Here is a 23,454-nt window from a genome sequence, read left to right as displayed (position 1 = left end):
ACTACAAATAGCTTAAAAACATACAGTACGTTCAGTATATGGAGGGTGAACAGCACAGCCTATTATTCATCAGATGTATTGTGTACATGCCCTCCCTCTCACGCACGCACGCCCACACGCACGACGTACATGCGCTCTACGACACACGCACACAAACATGGCGGCCTCTGTTTCACCGCTACGCTCCTCCTTCAGGATTTGTAGCCCGTTAACGTTACACCATCACTGCTGCCGGGCCAAACTGCGGATGCACAGAAAATGCGAGAGTCAAAGGAGACATCTACATCAGTCGGCGACGAGGTAAACGGCAACACGTTTAAAAACACATTTTCTTTTAACGCGCGGCATTATTTTTGCAGAGGGATGGACGAGCGACGCTTTAGCATCACCGGTGAAGGCGTGTGTACCGTCACGTGTCAACGGATGGTGATTGACAGTAGGTTTCACCGTTCACGGTAGAGAGGGCAGGTTTAGCGGATATATATTAAAGCTGGGAAGGTCAATTACTGGTCTCATTAAGTGAAAATTGCTGTTAACTTTGCATATAAAATGTTTCGCCTGTTGTAGAATCCACTGCATTTGTATAATGTTGGCTGCTGCTGCAAGTGGACGGTTAGCTGCAGTTAAGCTTTTGATATGAATAACCGTGGCTACTACTTACCCTGTACAATAGGAATTTATGTTCCTTAACACACAAGTGTGTCGTTAACCGCCGCTATTTAAAAAAAACAAACGCATAAATCGTTACTCCACCCGGAAGACATGAGAAGAGTAACGTTAATTCGTTACTCTGGTTTGTAATTTTAAGCATTAGTCTCAGTCGTTTCCATTACCATGGTCGGATTAACCTCCTACAAGGCCGCGGGGCAAACATTTGTAGTTGGGCCCCCTGTTGACCCCCGCTGTAACTGCACTGTCAGATTCATCTAGAAGCCTCCTTTATATTTAAACGAGACTAGGTCAAAACTTAGTGCTTATGTGTACAGTAATTTAATAAAGCCAATTTCTCCAAAAAGCTGTTTTCATTTACATGTTTTTCTGTATGAAATAGTGACAACAGTAGGAGTCATTGCCTCATGGGTACATAGTGTTTGACGTAATAGGCAACACATGAGGCAGACTCACAGACCACCGTTGTAACTGGGACAGGAGGACGTGGAGCTCATAGTTAGCAAGCCAACCATGAGAGACTGCTGTCAGACTCTGTGTCTTTGTTGGAAAGACAAGGAGTCTGGTGGAGCTTTGTCAGTCACTAGCCTCAGCCTCTATCACTCTATCAACATAATACAACACGCTATGTGACAAATGAATTTTTTTTACCGCTGGTCAAACAGCAAAAGCGTCTAACGCTAACCTGAACTTCGGCGAATAATGAAAGGCTTTTTTTTTTTTTAATTTAAAATGACTTTATCTTAAGAATTGTCATCGACTAATTTTTTGTCAATTAACTAATCAATTATTTAGAATAATGTGACATTCTTTACATTGTGTCTACTTGTGATGTGGTATGGGCTGTCTGTCTGAACTACCTCCCCAGGCATGCTGCTGTGGTGATTTCGGGGATAGAGCTGGCTCGTCAGCTCCACAGAGAAATCCAGCGGGATGTGGAAGAGCTGGTGGCTCAAGGCAACATGAGACCCCACCTAGGAGTGGTCTTGGTGGGGGACGACCCAGCCAGTCGTACCTATGTTAGGAACAAGACCCGAGCAGCCAGCATCCTGGGTCAGATATGAGCATCGCACACATTCCTGAACACTGTGCAGGAACATAATGTGACAGATCAACAACCACAACGAAGATGAACCTTATTCATTTCACTTATTCAGGCATGCATGGACATATAGTTACACATGGATGAACACATTTTTCATAACTATGAACTGCAAACTAACATGCAAATGATAACATTCTGAACATGGAGTATGTGTGATGTGTATGTGCTCTCCAGGTATTTCCAGTGATACAGTGGTGCGGCCCAGTTCGGTGTCCCAGGAGGAGTTATTGGAGCTGATTGACAAGATGAACCGTGACTGGAGGGTCAGCGGCCTGTTGGTGCAGCTACCACTTCCAGGTAAACACGGGTCACAGCTGCACATGAGTTTTTCTCACTGACAGCAAAGTTACCCAACATTAACTGGTCTTTGCTGTTCAGCAAACATGAAGGTCTCTTTTAAATTTGCCTGAGGGACATAAACCTATTGTAGCACGTGTCACTGTAAAACAGATTACAATAAGCTAGTGGACTTTAACTGTTTACTAACAAACTTTAACACAACTATACAATACACAACACATACAGTTCGCAATAAATGGGAGGCAAGTTTCACTTAACCCGTTTTGTGCCTTATTGTGTTTAGGATAAGTTCAGATACTGTTTTCAGTCTTAAATTAGTTTTGTCAACTTTATTTTCACTGAGTTAAGAAATGTGGCTGTTAAAGGAAAGTTGAAAACATACCCATAATATGCGTTTAGAGCAGCATGTAATGCAAGTGTAGAGTGTAATAATCAACAATTTGTCTTGTGTGTTTTATTATACGTAATGTCATTGAGTATCTGTCTAACCCCCTCCCCTCATTAGAGCACATAAATGAGCGAGCAGTGTGTAATGCCATCGCTCCAGAGAAGGATGTGGATGGTTTCCATATTGTGAATATTGGGAAACTGTGTCTGGATCAGAGATCTATGGTGCCCGCGACACCTGCAGCTGTCTGGGAGATCATCAAAAGAGCAGGTAAACTGCCAGAACCTCTTCAGCTCCATTACTGAGGACCAATTTTTTTAAATTACAGTTTTTAATGTTGTTTTGCCATGGTTTTCATGTTGTATTTATATTGTTCTTTGCTTTTTTTCATGTTAACTTTGCCACAAATAGTTAATCCTTTAGAAGGCAATTAAGATCTATTAAATGTTGTACCAAGCAGGGCCCACTAGATGGTGCCTAACAATCAGTTTTCAACCTAAAATTTGTCCACTGTCCTGATGTTCTGGACCAGTCAGTCATCCTCTTGACCAAGTGGAGCATGTAAATGTTTAGTCACTTAAGACTACATGCAAATGGGTAGGAAAATTAAGTGTGGTGAATTTTTTATTCAAATTTGGCATCCAAGGTTACATAAAAAAGAACTTATGATACAGAAACAAACATTTTCAAAGTCATTTGTTAAGAAAGAACTCTTCTCTCTGCTTTGTGATTGAATGTGGGATTTAGATTTTGGCAGTACTGGCTGTACTTGGAAGTGCTACATACAGTAATAAAAATAAACAATAGGGCTTTCACACCACTCGGTGCTCGGGCCCTAAAAATATTAGAAAACTGGCTGCTTCAGGAGGTAACATCTTGGTTGCCTTACTGGTCAAACCCAGCAGAGGGTGCTGTTGTTCATGTACAAGCAGCTTTAAAGTATTAGCCAGAGTTGACTGATCTGGTTAGCTCAGTTCAGTTAACTGTTGTTGCTGAGAAATCCAACTACTGGCACCCCCCTGCCAGAAAGCAGGGATTCTGAGACCATGAGATGGCAACGAGGGTCCTTGGTAATCGTGGAGGCTTTTCTCAACGCAGTGTTTATGATGATCATGATGGTGTTAATGATAAATGCCCTCTGTGTGACCCTGATGGCTGTTTTCACTATCAGCTGTCAGAATTTTTAAAATTCCCATACCAGACAGTGTTGAAGCAGCTTTCTACAATACCTTTTGTAGAATGTGATGAAGAGGGTGAAGGGTTTTCTCTCCTGTCCCTGCACTGCTCTGGGCTTTTTGGACAAGGAGGAATAGAGGTAGTTGTGATTGTCAAGTTTAGATGCTTTGTTATGTTCACTCCAGCAAAGCAAATAAATCAGCAAAACCTACTTAAGCACTGTCCATTCAAAAGGTGATCTGTCCTACTACAACTGAAAAAAGGGTTTAGCAAGCGATCAGAAAATTTAATATGACAGACTAACTAAATAATGGACCTTTCCTACTTGCACTACACAAGATTGCTTGAAGGATGTTTTTGAAGAATGCCAGCTTTTTCATCTTGAAGAGGTTGTGTTCAGACTATCCACTATGAAACACTGTAGCCCCCTCATTCATTGGAATGGGGCTAAACGGGGCACAAAAGCAGACCTGGCTCAAATCTTTCTTGACCACAAAGCAGTGTCATCTAGCGGGGGCTGCAGTGGCCAATCATATTGACGAAAATGCACATTTTGGTGGCTTACCTTTCTACATAAATGTTGTATTTCAGCTGTTTACCTTGCTATTGTGACAGCGAAAGATAAAATTATTGCCACTGTGATAACATCCAAGAGTCATAAATTCCTGTGAATAGATATTACTCAAACTGGTCTTCCTGGATTATATTTCATATTAAATGCATCATCAGTAGCTGAAATACAGCTGAAACTCTCAGATGTAAAACTGCCATTGCACAAACAGTCAACGTACACAAACACAATTAAAGAAGCAAATAAGTAAGTAAAATGGTAGATATTAGAGACTTATGTTGTTTAGCTGTGACCATATAAGAGCCTTGCATGGCCAACATCCATATATGCAATACAAATCAGCAAATGAATCAGCAAAGGGAGATATCTGCCTATTGCAGACATTCCTACCCTCCCACTATTAGTCACTTTAATGACTTTTTATGACTCTAGCTTGATAATGAATGTAGTAGTTGTCAAATGTGCGACATTGTGGTGCCAGGCTGTGGTGCAGTTGGCAGAATAACCTTCCTCCCACATGCTTGTATGATCAGCTAAAGGTGAAATGCTACCCCAGGCTCCCTGTTTAAGTTCTCTTTGTCTCTGCTGAGCGGTGCAGTTTATCAGACATAATTTATTAAAAATATTTTCGCCTGTAAATGTGTTTGTGCAGGTATTGAGACGGTAGGAAAGAATGTACTGGTCGCTGGTCGCTCCAAAAATGTTGGAATGCCCATCGCAATGTTGCTGCACACCGATCGCAACCATGAACGCCCCGGAGGTAAGTGCACGCGTTTGTGGTTACCTGCGAGTAGGAAGATCAGCCAGCATTGATGTTACACCATCTCGGCTTTCCCTGAAGGATACTTGATGCTTTGTACTTTTGTCAGGAAGTGATCAATAAATGAAGGCTTTAATGACTCCTCACCTATGAAATCCAACAAAAAATGCTGATGCATGTCCTGCTGGAGGAGTTCAAAGAGGAAAAAAAAAATGAAGTATGAAGTAAAAGCATAGGGCGAGACTTTTGGCATTGTGCACTATTGGAGGACAGCTTTCCTTGTAAGGGTGTGGGAGGAAGGGAGGGGGTTTGTAAAGGCATTTAATGGAATTTGCCGCTTAGATGAAGCAACAAGTTTGACCTATCAAGGTATGGCAGTATTACAGGTCAGATTAACACTAATTAAAAGTGTAATTAACAACAACATACAGCTGTGCACAAATAAGTTAATATTAATATATATATATTATATTAATATATAACTTCTCTTAAGTTAAAATTCTGTGTAATATCTGCCCCCGTATTACAAGCTGAGTAAATGCTACTAAAAGTATAGAAATTTCTGCTGTGTAGATATGAGATGTGCCACTGGGGAAAGCATTTATGATTAATTAAAAAGACCATCGTGGGGTCGGTTAAGTTTCACACCTGGTAATAGATTAACAATTGACTTTAAAACTCTTTAATCACTGTGGGTAGTCCCTCTTTTACTCTTCACACGAAACAGGTTAGCAAGCTAACGTTAGTTTTTGGTGTTGGTCCAGTTAGCTACACCCTCAATTTCACCTGGCAGTTACTGGATATAAACGTTTAGTAACAACTAATCTCTATGTCAGAACTAGTTTGTGTGTAACAACCCTTTTTAATTGAGTTATGCGTAAAATTCCACCCAGTAAACATTTACTGCAAAACTAGGCTAAGTTTGAACTTTTGAATAGCTGGTGCACTCAGCTCACGGCCTTCCCAGCCTTTATTACTCAGTCAAGGGCAACACACGCCTGTAGCGCACACCAGACACGTCACACAGACAGAAAAATTAGTCAGCGTGTGGAAGTCAAGACGTGTAAATCCACCGAATGCGATAAAATTTAGGCTTTTCTGGAATGTTGATTTGTAGTTGGAAAAAGAGCAGTGGCGTATCCTGATGCATCGTGGCATAAGGCTGCCAGTGTGAAGGCTTACCAGCGAAACAAGTGTTGGTGTTTTGACACACATGATATACCATGAATGTGTTGCAGATACGAGTCACGCAAGTCAAACAACCTAGCATAAATCAACAACCAAAAAATCTGACAATAGCTGTTGAGGACATATCTAAAACACTGCTTCTGCCTTCCCTGTTTATTGTGTTTAATGTATTTTCATGTTCTTAATGTGGCATTTCCTCTTTGTAAAACTTTTGATAGTACACACGTGGTAAGTGAAGGTGGGATGAAATATTTGTATGAATGAGTCGCTGGCTGGAACTGAAGTGGGGATTTTGTGGTCATAGTGTATGTTATATATCAAAGACTCGTGGGCCAACAAGGATTCAGAGTAACATATCTGACATTTAAAAAAAAAAAAAAATCCATACTAAAAAAAACTTTCCTTTGAGGGTTTTAAAAAACTTAACTTGCACTGTTAAGATTCTACACACTGAGTATCCAGCAGCTTAGGTTAGAATATATTTACAAAGCCAGTTGTTAACAAAGTTTAGTTAGATAATGTCATCTTAATACTCAGTCACCTTAATACTCAAACCTTTCGTTTTGCATTTTATTGACCTGAAAACCCAACAAATAAAGCAAATCAAAATATAACCCAGATACGTATTAAAATATGTTGAACTTTGACTATTAAAGATTGTAGTACTTATTTGCATTTTACATCAGATTCTGTCACTGAAGTGGAATTTTGTGCATGTTGGAAACTTGACCTGTTACGCTCTACTGATTCTCAACAGACAAGGCTGTGTAAGAGAGTAAGTGCACCAACACACAGCAGCAAGGATTCAAAGCTGATGAAGCTGAAAACAAACACCTGGTTTAACTGTGGTTTAATACACTACAAAATTTGGACTTTGCCAAACTTATATTTATTAAAAAAAATAATTTTAGTTTTTAATTGTATGGCATTTCAGTGATATTGTTTTCATTTTGCGGTCAGTTCTCCTCTTTTATTCTGTCTCTTACACACACACACACACATCCCACTAGGTATGTAATCTACAGGTTTGCTGTGCTGTGACTTGCCTTTCCTTCCCTCTCATTCTTATCTTCTTAGAGGCCCTCCTTGTGTGATCCTCTTTCTCTCGCTCCACACCTCTGTTCCTGGTCACAGTTGAGTTATGACAATGCAGGATGTCCTCACACATCTTAGATAAAGACTAGAGTTACTGTCGTCATGTATCCTCATTGTGCAATTGCGGACTGATTGAAATATCCTTACTTCCCCACCACCTGCCACTTAGAGCACTGGAGAATATGTCAGTGTTTTGATTGGGAGCTACAAGACCAGAGCCTGACTGAACAGTAATATTTTAAAAGACATGAATATTTACGTTTAGATATGGGCCAAAAAACAGCCTGCCAGGATTAATATAATATATAATAAGAGTCACTTCACATTTTTTTTCCACATTGTTGATCCACACAAGAAGTGTAGGTTTAACATGTTCAGGTTTTCAGATATCGTCTTTGGAAACTTCCAAAGTCCTGCCCACTTGATACAATAGAGGTGAATCGCATTTCATTCTCAGACAGTTTACTGCAAAGTGAACATAAAATGTGATCAGTCAATCACTATTTACTCCTGATTAACTGACAGATCAAATAACATATACTGTGTATAGTAGAGCACCAATATATGAATGTTAGTGTTTCAGTTGAAATAAAGGACTGCTCTCTTCTGGCACTTTAAAACATGTATTGATAGTAGTCAGTTATTTTATAAACTGGTGCTCATCAAGTGTAGAAATACTGAAGTAGTTGATTAACCTCAGGTACATAGATGACTGCCCTTACTGATGATATAAGAGTCCTTTTTGTGTGATATAGTGTCTCTGCTCTTTTCCTCTGAAGGTTAATATTGTAGTTTATGGAAGTGCAGTACGGTTTTCTGACAGGAGGAGCAGTCTTTGTTTTAGATGAGGGACACCTCGGAAAACCCTGAAGAAAATGTCATTGTATATTAGGACAAATGTTACTGTCAGCTGTTTTCAGAGGGACTGTTAGTCACACTGTCAGTAGTAATTCCAAAAGACACCTTTCATTGTAATGTCTGTGAATTTTCCTGAGTAACAATATTTCTGTTGCGTTTTTGATTTATAGTTTTTCACTGCTTTAAGCACCAGGTATGACTTTGAATGCACCCACATGGTTTCGCCCACATTTCTCAAAACCTTGGCACATAAACGTTATCTGCAGGCTTAGATACCTCTGAGAAAATCTTTTTTGTTTGATGTGGGTAAACTGGTTTCAGGTGACGCCACAGTGACCATTGCCCACAGATGTACACCGAGGGAGCAGCTGAAAGAGCTAACCAGCCTGGCTGATATCATTATTGCAGCTGCAGGTAATTACAACCCAGACACCAGTAAGGAATATTTCATGTCTATTCTTTTACACTTAAAGGACCAAAGTGACATATCTCATGTCCTGTTTTTTTCCCCAACTAACAGTCAAAACCTGAAAGATATTCAGTTTATTATCACGAAAGATAAAGAACAGCTGGAAAATCTCATAACTGAGATTGTAGAGCCAATGGATGTCTGGCATTTGTGTTTAACAAAATTCCTTAAATCATTAATCTGTTTTAAAACTAGCTGCTGATTAACTATTTTGATCAACTAATAAATTATTATATTTGGAAGTAATTCCTTCTGATGAGTTTGGTATTTGGGGCCGAAACTAAAATGATGCCCATCGCTCAATATACTGCACTGTTTTCTTTGTTCTCACTTTCTGGATTAGCTTATATTGTTAAACTGGTGAGTTATTTTCCTCTAAAAGCTTTTTAATTCACTTTCTTATTAACTTTGTATTATAAATGAAGAAACTTCAAGGGAACTGATTCTGCTTTTTCTAATGTTGCTGAAGTGGCTGTAGCTTCAAGAGTACACTCCTTAAACCACTGTTAGATGTCTTTTCATTATCCTGGAAATGCCATACAGGGGATTATGTGTAAGAAGGAGGAAAGATTGTGAAAGTGCTTACCAGTCCTTACTTGAAGCAATCTTAGCAACGATATTAAAAAATTCTTAAGTAACACAATGCCTTGTTGGCTTCCATTTCTGATAAATGTGTTATTCCTGATGACTAAACGCAGCTCTCCAGGAAGGGCATCTCATTTTCATTTCCTCATTTGGTTTCAATTTTTAAGTGAGTCCAAACCATTGAACTGCTTTAATGTCACTTGGGAATCATCGCGTGTTTGGGTTTAGCATTGAAAATCAAGTGTGTGTCGAGGATTAAATTGTTGTGGAACCGGTTTTAATTCCACTTAGTAAGCAATTAGACTCAGGGGGTAGTGTGGTGTTAGCGTGTCACTCCTGTGCTATATATATATATATATATATATATATATATATATATATATATATATATATATGAGCTGTGGTATTTTCTGCCTTTAAACCTGGTATTTAATTGATATTTGGATCAGATCCTGTTGTTGAGCAGCTTTAATTGCAGCCTGCAGAGTTCAAATTGACAATTTTCAAGTGGTGTGGTTATCAAAATAAATAAACAATGCTTAATTATCTTCTTCCTTATAGACAGTCAGCTGAGGTTACATCTTCTTCTGCCCTGTTGCCTTTTAAGTTCAAGGTGAAGTGGTACTTGTCATGATGTTCTACTGGAACCAGTCATTAAAAGGAGATGACAAACATCACTGCAGAAAAGAAAAGACATTTTGCTGTTCAGAGACCTTGGTATCCTACTTTAATGGAACCTGCAGCACTGTATTGTTTTGTTTTTTTGTTCTTAATATGGGTCATTTACACTGGTATGGTGGTTGGAATGGGAACGTCATGGTGGCTGCAGATGCCTTTCAACCACAACTATTAACAGTTCTGAAATTATTTTTGTGGTTTTAAACTTTAATGTCAGGTTATCTGAGTCACATCAACATGTTCAGCTTGACCAGCAGCAAGAGCCCATCCTTCAACAAAGTGACGCAAATCTGTGGTTGGTAACCATCAGTTCTTTTGAAAAATCTAATGTTCTTAACCATGTACACCAAGCCTGAGTTACCAACTGGGCAAAGCAGCCAACTGACTCCAGGTGCCTCCACAACCTCATGTTTCATATGATCTGGCAGTTTTTGGTAATTTGATCTATTTTAACTTTGGGAATGTGCAACACTAAACCACAATGTCATCAAATAAGGTTAAAGGCGTTAGATTGCTCCCTGCCTTGTTATCTGATCTTGGAATGCGGTCTGAGAAAAGGTCCCTGTGTCACAATCTAGTTTTAAGAATTTTTTCAGCAGATATTTTGCACGCAATGTGCTTAAGGTATGGGGTCATGTAATTCTCTGGTAGTAATGTTCACAAATTTCTGAAACAATATATGCGGCATCACATTATATTCTATCTATAAACCCCTCCATGGGTTCTTTTCATAGGTGTTCCTGGGCTGATCACAGCAGATATGGTTAAAGAGGGCGCAGCAGTCATTGACGTGGGCATAAATCGTATCCAGGATCCGAACACGGGAAAACTCCGACTCATCGGGGACGTGGACTTTGAGGGTAAATAATCAAAAAGTACATTAGAATAAAAGATGTACCTTTTTTAATATAATTTCTAACAGCAGTTAAATAAACATGCTGTATAAGCATATATGCTGTTTTATCAATTCCCTTCTAAGGATTTGATTTTACGCAACTGGTGAATTTTTGTTTTATCTTTTTATCCGTGTGAAAATACTGACTCTGTGAAAAAATATATCAATTTGATTGACACACACTTTTTAGGATTGGATATCGGGATTCAGTTTACAACATGCAAAGGTTTTCCAAAGAAATAAAAGATTGAACGGAGATACACCTGTCAATCTTAGATCTGGTTCTTGGAATGAAAAATGTTATTTTAACCATTAACCATGTAACCATTTGACTTTTTGTAGGAGTGAAGGAGAAAGCAGGTTTCATCACTCCTGTACCTGGAGGTGTGGGTCCGATGACAGTCGCCATGCTTATGAAGAACACTGTGACTGCTGCCAGAAATGCACTGATGCATTAAACACTGACACAGTATGAAGCCATTCATTTTAATGAATGCTATGTGGTACAAACAGTATATACATACATGCACACATATGTAGACACATTCATTTAATTGGGTATACACATACACACACACATTGCCAAACATCTAACACACTTTTATTTAAAAATCCATGAGCTCAAGCCTCCATACCTGCTGGGAAACTTACTTGATATGTACTTTGTTTATATTGTGAATTTTTTCATTTATTTATTTAAGTTATTTATTTCAGATTTCACTTTTTGAGAATTTAGATTCATATTTTTTCTACTGAAGTCGTTTTGGTTCATTTTTGAACATTCCAGTTTCACTGAGAAGGGAATATAAAATAAAAAAACAATGCTGTGCCGATACTAGAATCTCACTTTATTTATGTGTTTAAAGGATAGGTTCACATTTTTTAAGTCTGTCTTAAAATAATACTCACGTGCCCATTTGGGACAAATTCCACAGTCCTTCTATGTAAAAGTGCATTGCAAAGCTAAGCTGAAGCTACTTGCGCCATCTCAGTCAGTGCAGATGACTCAGGGGAAAGTGGGTAAACAAAACAGTGACCATGACAATTTTTACTGACATCTCACGTACTTTTGGATGGATTGCCATGGACCACACAGGATGAATCACAATAATTTGCTTTCTAACCAAATACATCCAAAAGTCTAGAGAGTTTCCATCAGCCTCAGCTCTACCTTCTGTTTTGCTGTAATTAGCAAATGTTAGCATGCTAACACTGTAAAATAAGCATAAAAACTCAGGAAGGTCGTATGATCACGGAGTTGGTTGTGTGAAGATCAAAAATACTTGAAAGTTTTTTTCAGATTAAGCATTTTTGAAGATTGCGATGTAACTACTGGTGCAAACGTGATCACTGTTGGCCAGGCACTCATGGTGAACACCGATTGGTAAACCTGACTCTGCCTTTTGCTGCCAACCACTAAAGAACACTACACTTCATCCTATTTGTTATGTCTCTATACGTCCTCTTGTCACCTGTCATATATAAAGGTATCCACAAAATTAAAAGAAAAAAATCTTGATAAAAACTTCCTTGTTTAATCACACCTCTGGGAAAATTGAGGCTTTCACAACACATGTAACTGTAAATGAAGCAACCTCTCAAAGTGCAAAAGAGGTATTTGAGTGAAACTATCAATCTGCCAAGGATGTGCGTGGGCTCAAAGGCTTCCAAAGAAAAAAAAAACATGTTTAAAGAGCCTCTGGGTAGTTACATGCCCCCACCACCATTCTCAGCCTTCAGTCTTTGTCTCTGCATGCAGGGCATAAAGGAAATGATGCAAATAGACTTTATATAAGCTCAGCAAAAACCCGTTCTTGATCACAGTGCTCAGGCAGAAGGAGCTCAGGTGATAACATCAGACATCACACTGCAACAAGACAAGATGTTTACACTAAGACAGACATACCTGGAGAAGGGTAAGTGTCTTGTTTATTCCGTCAGATTTTATAACTACCTATTGTCCTTGATTGTACCAAAGCAATTGAGATTATTTTTGTGATAATGCACTTTTCATAAAAATAGATTTGTAAACACACTATGTAGAACCACTGCATTTGTAAGAGAAGAATATTGACTAAAAATCAATATGCTTTGTAGCACAAGGGAGCAAAATAAATGCTTTTTACACCAAGATCTAATCATCTATATTAATGTTTCCTGTCATTTCCCTCCATGTTTTCCAGCCTGCTTCTCAGCAGCGGCAGTGCTGCTTCTCCTGACCACAACAGGACAATCGGCAGTTCTGACTGACAGCGTCCAGACCACAGCAACTCCTCCTGTGACAAATTCATCTCTGACCACACAGCTCAACAACAGTAAGTGCCTTCAGTGGCTGAAATCTAACAGCGTCACATTGAGCTGCTGAAAAATGTTTGATGACTGACTTAACTGAAATCTAGGGAGCTAAAGACTAAACAAAAAACGATGCTGCTTTTATCTTGCATGTAGAAGGTTTAAGATCCATCTTGAGCAAATAAGATAATTGTTGAAAAATACCATTTTTAAATTCTTTTTTTTTTAATCCATTAATTTTGCACTTCTAATTTACTCATTGATTGACTGGCACTTCATTTATCAGCTGATTAATTAGTTGCACAAATGGTCCCACATACTTTTGTGTTACAATGTGATAATTGATAATAATACCCCTCTTTCTCTCTGCAGGCACTGTGGAGGAGCCTCTGGTTCTGAGCTTACACAGATCATGTGGAAGTGAACATGACAAGTACTGTGAAAACGGTGGCGAGTGCATGTACCCCCAAGACAGTGACAAACCCTTTTGCATGTAAGATATTAAGTGTTATGCCACACACACTTTTTTGTTATGATCAAAAAAAAACCCCTCATCAAACTGCGTCATTTGCACATGTTGGTTCGTGTTCACCTCTGGAATGCACTCACATATTTCTCTGTTCTGCAGCTGCAAGTCCTCGTACAGTGGGCCTCGCTGCCTTTTCTTCAGTGAGCCCACTCACACCCTGCCTGAGTTAGAGCAAGTGATTGGCATCAGTTTTGGTGCTGTGATGCTCATCTTTATCCTGGCCATCATGATTTACTGCTTTACCTCTAGGAGGTGAGTATCCACTGTCCACAAACTAACAGTTTTGACGTTTGGCAACCATTCCTCCAGCCATGATTCTGTTTCATTTTGATCTTGCATATTTAGACTTAGAATCTTTCTGGGAATCAGTTATCAAGTCTATCTGAGTTTTGTTTTTACGTCAAACAAAATGATGGATTTCCAGTTTTGTGCTTTACAGTTGTTACAGTTACAGTTGTTACAGTTTTGATAATAGTCTGTTTGTTGTATTTACAGTTATAAGTTTACATTTTTTTTTTTGCATCTTCTCAAAGTTCCAACACTTTCTTTGCTCCTTTTTTTCTAGGTGTGTAAAATCAGCTCCACTAATAAAATCTGCACCATCTAACATATCAGTGTGACTTCTACGGCTCACTGTTGCTCCTCCTCCTCTTCATCATCATCATCATCGTCGTCACTGTTATCGCCTTTGTCAGTACTGACACTCAAAGCAGTTATGGGACTGTAAAAGCTTTTTGTACTGTATTGAACTTTTCATTTAATGTGCGTAAAGAAGGCCTCTGTTCAGTCTGACATCATGATTTAAAACAAGCAGATGCTGAGAAATGAAGAGATCTGGACAAAGAAAGACTAAACTGTGTCAGACCTGACTGGGGCCTTTTCTGTATAACAGGGTCAGATGTGAATAATTTCATTGTCCTTTAAAGACTGAGGGCGAGAAAATATTCCTATTTATTGAAATATTGCAATTAAGTTATTGAAAGTGTTCTTTATTTAAAGTTTTGTAATAAATTTATGAAAATGAATGTTTACATGTTTGAATTTCTGTCGGTAAGAGTTTTTATTATTAACTGGTTGTCAAATTGTGAGGTTCAAGAAACATTTTCAAGAAACAATTAGTTTTGGCAGGACATACTGTAGATACCATTTTGGAATACTTACTTAAAAATAAATTTAAAAATTAAATAGTCATGTCTCTGATGTGACACATGAGGTCTGTAGGCAGCCAACCTATAAAACAGAGAATGGAACGATAATGCAATTTTGATCTGCTCACACAACTAGTTAGTTAGTGTTGAAGATGCACTTTGAAAATAAGAATAAATTCAGTTAAAACATACATGAAAATAATTAAACAATATAAACAGAGGACATATCATGCAACAATAAAAAATCACATCAGGGAACAATTCTTTCTATTTGAGAAGTCCTCTATGTTTTTAAAATAATAAGGAAATAGTATTAAACTAGAAAAACTAAAGAGTTATTAAGTCCTTTGACATTCTTATTCATAATAACTTAAAGGTTATAGGCTTAAACCACATCTATCTGCAATGTTACAAAATGATTAAGTACATTTACAAAATACTGAATTTCAATATTTTTGAAATACTTTGACTCCATTGCATTTCAGGTGGGAATATTGTACTAAGTTGTAAGTTTTTTTTTCAAACAAAACACATGAACTTATATATGTATATGTATATGTATGTATGTATATGTATGTATGTATGTATGTATATATATATATATATATATATATATATATATATATATATATATATATATATATATATAAGTTCATGTGTTTGCATTGTTAAACATACTCTGCTTCTTACATATTTTAAATGTAATATTCAACAACACAAATCTGACATGAGCCATCTTGTTATATAATAACCACTTTTACTTTTGATGCTTTAAGTAAAGTTTAGTTGATAACGCTTCTGTACTTTTATTTAAGCTGGAGAATTTCAACATCTACGTTTTCGTACTGAGTACTAAGTAAAGGCTGGACGTCCATCTGAATTTCTGTCAGCAATAAAAGGATGAGGTTAATAGAAGCAGCTCCTGCTTGAGTTTTTGTGTTGCCTGCGGTGTCTGTTTTCTTTTCTTTTTTTTTTTTTTTTCTTTTTTAATTTGGGACCTCCAAAGCGTGAAATTGCCTAAATTACAGGAGTCTGTCACCACACCCAGACCACAGGATTGAGCGCATTGTTTCCAGTTTGTATCTGCTGGGAGAGGCATCGCCTGCCCCTTTACCCAATAGTTATTTTGTCTACGTCGGAAGCGTTTCCGATCCACACTGGCTCATACTGTACCTGAGCGCCCACCGAGCCTCTATCCTGTCCGCGACCTGCCCGCTCTGAAATGGGGAACAGCAAACCTTCAGCGCTCCTCTCACTTATCAGTAAGTTTTTTTTTGTTTGTTTGTTTTTGTGTGTGTGTGTGTGTGTGTGTAGTTTTTTTTTCAGTGTTTGACAGGATGAAGTCAATGTCAAATATTTAGTATATATATAAAAATATTTTAGTTTGACACCGTTGTGATCTGACGTGATTCTCTACGTTTCAGGGGGAAATACTGCAGTACTTTTCTCAGCGTTACATTTATTTAACAGCTTTAGTTACTCGTTACTTTTCAGATTAAGATTTTTCTAAACACAAAATCATCATATAAAAAAACCAATGCATTGCTGTAATTAAACTATCCAACAGTATATAAAGTAGGCTGAAGTAAATAAAATAGTTAAAATTATCTTCGTCTTGAAATGGTGATGAAACTTTCTCCTTCTAGTTCAACATTAATGCATCAGTGGAAATATTCAGTATAATAATGTAATACTATGACATTAACAAGGTTGATTATAATACTCAATTATTACACTCACAAGGTTTTATATAAGTACATTCAGCTGATGGTACTCCTATGTTTAATTATTTTGCTAATTAGCCAAAGTAATATTTTGAATGTAGGATTTTTACTTGTACCGGATTATTGTAGCAGTACTACTTGTACTTAAATGAAGGGTCGACATTATACTTTTACTCACCTGCGTTTTACTCCATTACATTTAACTGACAGCAGTGCTTACTCATCACCTTGCAGTTTGCTTTCCTTTTTGCAAAAAGTAGCTACTGTTGAATGAAAACATCTGAAATGTCATAATTTCTTAACCTCTACGTCTAATCTTTTATCTAGAAGCGTGAACACATCTATATTTAGGAGATTACTTTAAAATTTCAAGCTTCAAAATGAATTTTGCTGCTGATTGATTTTTTTTTTTAAGTACTTCTTAAGTATTTTACATGGGATTTTACAGCGTAAAGTTTTTGATTTCCTCTTCTACCACTTGTTAACTTTGAGGTTTCTTTCTTCAGAAGTAATTTCAGATGAGTGGAAGAGTCAGATGAAGGACTTGAGGCCACATACCTGTGTTAATGAGCTGACGCCCTTGCTGAGCCCAGAGCCTGAGGGATGCTGAAGGATGTTGGCAATTAAACCATGAATAGAAGATTTATCATTCAAAAGCACATGCGGTCTAATTGAATATGTCGTTTACTTGTTTTTCAGGTTAATTTTTATCGGCAAAAAGTCAGAGAACAAACTATGACACTCAGTTCTTTTACATGACAACCAATACAACAGCATAAACAAGTAAACACAACTAATCTTTGCTTTCATTTTGGTAAAGTCACACATAATGGAAACATTTAAATGAAGTACAAGTAGAACTAATACCAATCCAGAAACAACTCCTCTAATAAACCCCTTCAGAGTTTTGTAGTAATTGAGCGCAAATTCCACTTTTATCCTTCTCTCTGTTTATTTTGACTGAGTTTTGAGTGATTAATAGGTAATCCATCATGATAACACTTTACCACTGACAACCTTTCCTCCTTTTACTGTTCTCAATCATATGGGTCAGATACAGTAAGTTTGTCCTGCTTACCTTTACCCTTAAAAAAAAAAAACACAGACTTAAGTGTTTTTATTTGTGTGCATTAACTAATTGAGCAAAATGATGGAAAAATACAAGTTTGATTCTCATCTCAGTTAATGTGATGAGGATATCTGCCTTTGGTACTGAGGAGATAGCATTCCTTCCTAGAGTGAGTCAGTGGCTAATGATGTAAATGGGCTGATTGAACAGTGATTAATTAGTAATACAGAAAAGTTGCTTGTTCAACACTTTCATCTCAAATGTATTGTGTACTTTACACCAATCAGCCACGTCAGAAAAACACCCAACAACCAGCATGCGTCCCTTTCACTGACAACACAGAAGAAAATAAATCTGCAGCCATAACAACGGACTGGAACAGAAACCCAGAGGCCAGGGTTTTACAGCGAGTATAACCAGATTCATAACCAGCCATAACTCGACACATCTTGCATCCAGATTCATGTGTTTTTCTGTCCTGCCTGCAAGAATGTGGGCGTCTGCAAAGGCTGCGTATTATAAAGTTGTGCAGGCTGGTACAGGCATGTGGGCCAGGCAACAGGAGCCACACCACACCGTGTCTTAGTTGGGATAGTTTACACATAAAAAGTGCAGTGTCTAATCATTTTGGAGTGCTGTGGGCTAAATGATGACGATCACTATCTTTCCTTACTCACTTGCTCACTTACAACATCATCTTACTAAGCAGGTGGAATTTTTTCAACATGTTGGTGTTCATTCTAAATATGTCCATTTTTTTCTTGTCATGTAAAAAATGCCATTTACACCTGAATAGGTTTTCTGTTTGCTTTTCATATTAACAACAAATATAGCCCTCTGTAATGGCAACAGTAGGTTCAAACTGTGTTTAGGTCCTTTATTTTAGAATTTAAGTCATCTTAAGATCAGTCACTCATAGACCTGGTTTCATTTTAAGGGAACACGTGTCAAAAAGGTTGGAAACCAGATCTTTATGGGATTGCTGAAGTCCGGCAATAAAAAAAAAGGTTTGGATGGGATTCTGCAGGGGCATGACAAGAACTGTCGCGGGGCTGGTAAAACTCAACGTCCATAAAAAACTGACCTTATGCCCAGTGTAATTAATTAGACAAATATTCTCTGTTCAACAGGTGTTCTGCTGCTTTGGCCATATGTCCTCACCAAGAGTGTCTCATCCAGACTGCAAAGTGCAGACAGCGCCTCTCTATCTGCAGGTATCACCCTGACAACTGTTTCTAGGATAACAAATCACTTTATTTGTCAAGTATAAGAAGTGCAAACCCATAATTCGAAGTGCTGTAAATCACATGGGACGTCATGTTCTTATTAACTGTAGACACTGTCATATGCATTCACTATCATGTATTTTGTTTTCAGTGTAGCATGGCAAAGAAGTGTGTGTTGTAACAGTGATGATCCCTGCAGTACTTCAAAATAAATGAGGCATTTAAGAGGCTTTTTTAAACTCAGCGTGGAGCCTTTAGATCACTGTTAAAGTGCAGCTCATAAGTACAGTTTATGGACTTCCATACACTGTTTGCTCTTTTGACGATGTTCAATAACACACTGAATTTGAAATGGAAAATTGGCTGTGAGGGTAAGGTGCTGGTGGCCTCCAACAAAGAGCCAGTTCTTAGGTCAGTCCGTCAATAGAAAAGTAGGCGACTATTCTAATAAATGATTAATTGTTTGAGTCACTTTTGTTTGGCTAACTGATTAATTGACTAATTAACGCAGCTCTGAAACAAATGAAAGATATAAAAAAAATGGGCAAACAATAAAGATCCAAGCCTCAGATCCTAATGAGATCACTTTTGTTACTGCAAAATTTCAGGGCAGGGAGAAGAGCGCCCTCATGTGGTGAAGCGGTCAACTCAGAATTGCGACAGCACATTTGACAACTACTGCCTGAACAATGGCCAGTGCATGCTGCTGGTGGACATTGAGGAGCACCACTGCAAGTAAGATCCTGTCTGTGTGAGAGTGTGTGTCTGTTACTTTTAATCATCATGCGTGATTATGTATGACTCGCCTCTTTGTGTTGCAGGTGCGAGAGAGGCTTTTATGGCCCCAGGTGTGCCAACACAGAGCTTGTCGCTCGGCCAGTGGGAGAAGAGCAGATAATTGTCACCATTTTCTGTGTGACTCTGCTGATTATAGGTCTGGCTGGAGCTCTGTACTTCTTCTGCAAATGGTAAGGCTTTAGTCTGTGACTGAATGTGTGTGTGTGTCTGATATATGAAGGGAAATAACACCTATTAGTGTTAACACAGATAATGATGTGCTAGGTCGAACTTTTTTTGATGCAAAATCCCAAAAAATGTTGAACCGGCGTTTTCCAAATGTGGGACGTTAGTTTTGTTTCCTCCTTTAACTCCTTCAGACACAGTTAGCAACAAGCTGGTGAACATTTAGCAGTTAAAGCGACAGACATTTCCTTCAGGAGTAAGTAGAGACCATAAACAGAAACAGGTTGATCCACCTAGTCTGACAAATTTCTTATCATAAATAACTTAGTGACATGAATGTTCAATCATATCCTATCAGATCTTATATAAACTAGTCAAAAATTCAGGTGCTGATCACATATTGATGCACAGGTAATAATAATCCATTGGCCTTTTCTAAATCTGGATCCCTGGCTTTGTTCCCACTTTTGATCGTAGATTTTAGGGTGACTCAGACTCAGACCTTTCATTACGTAAAACCTGCAGGTATACCTTGTGCCCCTCATGACATACAGTCCGCCTCCAACATCCTGTTTCGTGCAGAGACTCGTCAAACCACAGAGGGTGATAATGATCTCAAAGCCATTTCTCTGGACACTGAAATTCCAGAAACATACAGTTTTGGTTTTATTAAAGGGCTTTTAAAGTTTTTATTTATTTATTTATTTTAAGAATTGCAGGGAACAGAGTTAGTATGTTGGTTAGTGTCTTTTGAGCTAGAATAAATGATATGCTGTGTTATTTCTACAGGTATAAGAAAAACAGATTCGCACGTCACCAGAAGCGGCAGGGTTACAAAGGAGTCCAGACTGCTTAAGAGTGCCACACACATACCTACTGCATCCGCGGAGAAGGCAGCCCAGGATCTCTCCCTAGTTTTCTAACTTAAAATTTCAACATACCATGATGTTACCTGATATGCTACATTAGCCCACACTCAGTGGCTGGCTTACTGGATTGTACCTACTCGTACGTCACATGGCTTTGTAAAGCAGGTAGATTTACACAAAGAGATTACAACTTTCAAAAAGAAACTGCTTTGTTGGCGGTGACAATATCGTTTTCAGCGGCAACTGGCTCTGATGTTTCAGCACCTGCTGTCCTCAAATGTGAAAAGATGAATAGTGCGAAGCAGTTTCCACCCACGATGATGGTGGGTCATGGGAAATTCATAGAAAATGAACAAATAAGAGGGGTAGGAGTGGACCAGTGCAACTACTGAACATCTCTAATCCCTTCTAGTAATTGATGCTTTCAGAAACTTAGACCTGGGTCTATAAGTGCTCAACTTCCCCATGTCCTTTTTTGTCTTCCCAGTTAGAAAGTCACAGTTTAGCTCCAGATTTTATTGAAGTTAACTGACACAGAATGACAAAATATTTACCATAATCATATTATCATGCTTCAGTTTTTTGCAGATCTTGTAATATCTTTTAAATTTGCCTCAGAGAAACAAAAATAAAACAGACTGAAAATAAAAATGATCAAGTCTTCACCATCTTCTTTAGTTAATTTACGCTGTTGTTTGTTAAACCCTGTTTTTAAGTTATACGTAGTATTTCAGCATGGTTTAGCTTTTATTTATTGTTGCTTTTTTGCCCTTTTACCTAATATTAACATTTACAAATATTAATACAAGCCACTGTTGCCCTTAAACCAGCTACTGAGTGTAACCGTTCTGTGTTTTATTATTTGAATCTTATTAATCTTTTTGTTTAGTCAGAAAGTGTTTTCAGCTTGATAATTTATTAGAAAGTACTTTTGGAGGCTGTTATTGCTTGATTTTTTTTTAAACTCCTGTATGAATTTCTATTTATGTTTGAATGCCTTAAGTCACACTTCATATGCTAGTGCTGTCTGAAGGGTACAGCTGAGAGTCTTCACATTCTTCTCATGTCTTGAAGCAGTTTTCACATTTTCCTTTCATGTGATCATTAGAAAATATTTCTCTTTACCAACGTGAAAAAAGCAAACCCACACAGATGCACAAAGACTACATGACATTTTTTGCAATAGCAGTATTCCTGGTACATTCATTCACCAGGAAAACTTGTGTAATAAAACACAAATTAAAGCAAATACATTTCAAACTGGCAGCTCATACTTCTTTCATTTAATTACTTTTAACTCTGTAAATCTTTTCTGGACTTCAGATTTAGGACACAAATGTGAATATTATCCTATGGGTTGACTTGAAGGCAACTGGACTTCTTGTTTGAAGCTTTGAAGCCGTGTCGCCTCTCATCCAAGAGGCTCCTTCAGTTCTGGTATGAGAGGCAAAACGTCTTCAAAGCTTCAAACAAAAAGTCCAGTTGCCTTCAAGTCAACCCATAGGATAACAATGACCTGGATAAATGAGAACTTACACAGACAGGTGTGAATCTTATTTTGAAGTTGTATTAGTAAGTTACATGTTACAGTGAGTAAAAGTGAATCATCTGGTAAGTAAGGCAAGTTTCTGAATGTAGGTTACTGGGGAACAGTATCTGTTTTCTCAAACTGTGGCTCCTTTTTTTAGAGCATAGCTTAAAGGCACATAATGAAGATATACATACTAAATTCTAACAGCATCTATAGATCTGTTTCAGAGCAGACATTGTTCATAAAGTTAACGACAGCTCCATTTTATTCACAGTTCCAGGACCCTGGTATCGCACATGCAGACTCACCGTCACTCAACACAATTGAGCCATCATTATATTATATTATATTATATTATATTATATTATATTATATTATATTATATTATATTATATTATATTATATTATATTATTATTAATGTAAGCTAGACCTGTGTTTTTCCTGCTAAGTCAAAATGTTAGTAGTGAAGAAGAAGGAGACATGGTGGAAACAGTGGTAAATGTAGCACATATTATACCGCAACCTAGGTGCATCATAACAAAATCTTATAGTTTGTAAAATTATGATGAAAAACAGAGATCAGGAGTTCGTTTGGTAGTCACCAGAAATAAGGTTAACAAAGTCACATTCCCTTGGAGGCTGGTGCATTTGGTAAATGCTCTACTTTGAGGTTTGGCACCAGATGTTTTGCTAGTAGCAGGTTTAAGTGTTTAACACGTTTAATGACTCAAAAAAATTCAACAACAGTGGGTTCTAACTGTTGCACTGTCCTTACATTGTGCAAACACGCGTGTTCCTGTACACACTCAAAACTGTCACGAACTTCTGTGTGATGCCAGGATGGATGGATGGAAGAACCTGTGAAAATTATAAAAACAACAGAGTCAGCTTTACTGACCCCTAGATACAATTACATTGTGAGGATCGGTGATTCATGGTGGTACTTTTGTTTGTCTTGTTTCACACGAGAGTGGTGCACAGAGACTGTGTGCAAAACAAAAAGCATGGCAGATACCTTGATCCCTCTGATTAAAGACTAATGACCCTGTAGGATTATAAAATGAAAACTATCTTGCTTTGTGACTCTTTATTTTTGTGTTTATCTCTTTTACAACCCAGGTGGCACTTGACTTTTTCCAAGGTTCAGAGGAACTTTTAGTATCACTTTACTTTTGAGTGCCCCTGTTTAACACTGATAAGCAGCATACAAACATGGTTTAAAGACATTTTATTAAAGTACAGTATTTGTCAACAATTGTAAATTTTCCCTATGAAGACATATTTTATATTATTACTGTGTTTTATGTCATTATTGTCTGTTAATATACCAGCCTCCATGTATGAGAAACCCCAGGAGGAGTTAGA

At 37.8% G+C, this 23,454-nt stretch overlaps 3 protein-coding genes across 6 annotated transcripts; all 3 read left to right on the top strand.

Moving 5' to 3' along the window:
- The first annotated feature begins 126 nt into the window (after nt 1-126).
- On the top strand, nt 127-12,357 carry mthfd2l (methylenetetrahydrofolate dehydrogenase (NADP+ dependent) 2 like). Of its 4 annotated transcripts, none has more exons than XM_041042655.1 (9): nt 173-300; nt 1,538-1,722; nt 1,949-2,071; nt 2,580-2,732; nt 4,862-4,969; nt 8,432-8,524; nt 10,060-10,137; nt 10,577-10,702; nt 11,080-12,357. In XM_041042655.1, exons 1-9 carry the CDS (start codon nt 248-250, stop codon nt 11,193-11,195), a joined length of 1,035 nt encoding a protein of 344 aa, XP_040898589.1. In that variant the 5' UTR covers nt 173-247; the 3' UTR covers nt 11,196-12,357. The 4 variants fall into 4 exon arrangements, with proteins under 4 accessions (XP_040898593.1, XP_040898589.1, XP_040898591.1 ...); XM_041042658.1 differs by having other exon boundaries at nt 267-436; XM_041042659.1 differs by lacking the exon at nt 10,060-10,137 and having other exon boundaries at nt 127-300.
- A 155-nt stretch (nt 12,358-12,512) lies between these two features.
- On the top strand, nt 12,513-14,583 carry epgn (epithelial mitogen homolog (mouse)). Its single transcript, XM_041042660.1, has 5 exons — nt 12,513-12,653; nt 12,921-13,052; nt 13,402-13,522; nt 13,658-13,810; nt 14,124-14,583. Exons 1-5 carry the CDS (start codon nt 12,620-12,622, stop codon nt 14,176-14,178), a joined length of 495 nt encoding a protein of 164 aa, XP_040898594.1. The 5' UTR covers nt 12,513-12,619; the 3' UTR covers nt 14,179-14,583.
- Nucleotides 14,584-15,813: 1,230 nt separating this feature from the next.
- Nucleotides 15,814-21,821, top strand: LOC121184057 (proepiregulin-like). Its single transcript, XM_041041426.1, has 5 exons — nt 15,814-15,968; nt 18,630-18,713; nt 19,334-19,460; nt 19,547-19,693; nt 20,478-21,821. Exons 1-5 carry the CDS (start codon nt 15,929-15,931, stop codon nt 20,542-20,544), a joined length of 465 nt encoding a protein of 154 aa, XP_040897360.1. The 5' UTR covers nt 15,814-15,928; the 3' UTR covers nt 20,545-21,821.
- The last annotated feature ends 1,633 nt before the right edge of the window (nt 21,822-23,454 follow it).

The sequence above is a fragment of the Toxotes jaculatrix genome, chromosome 7 (assembly GCF_017976425.1).
Source record: "Toxotes jaculatrix isolate fToxJac2 chromosome 7, fToxJac2.pri, whole genome shotgun sequence".
Taxonomy (NCBI): Eukaryota; Metazoa; Chordata; class Actinopteri; family Toxotidae; genus Toxotes; species Toxotes jaculatrix.
This window is presented reverse-complemented; position numbering and strand designations above follow the sequence as displayed.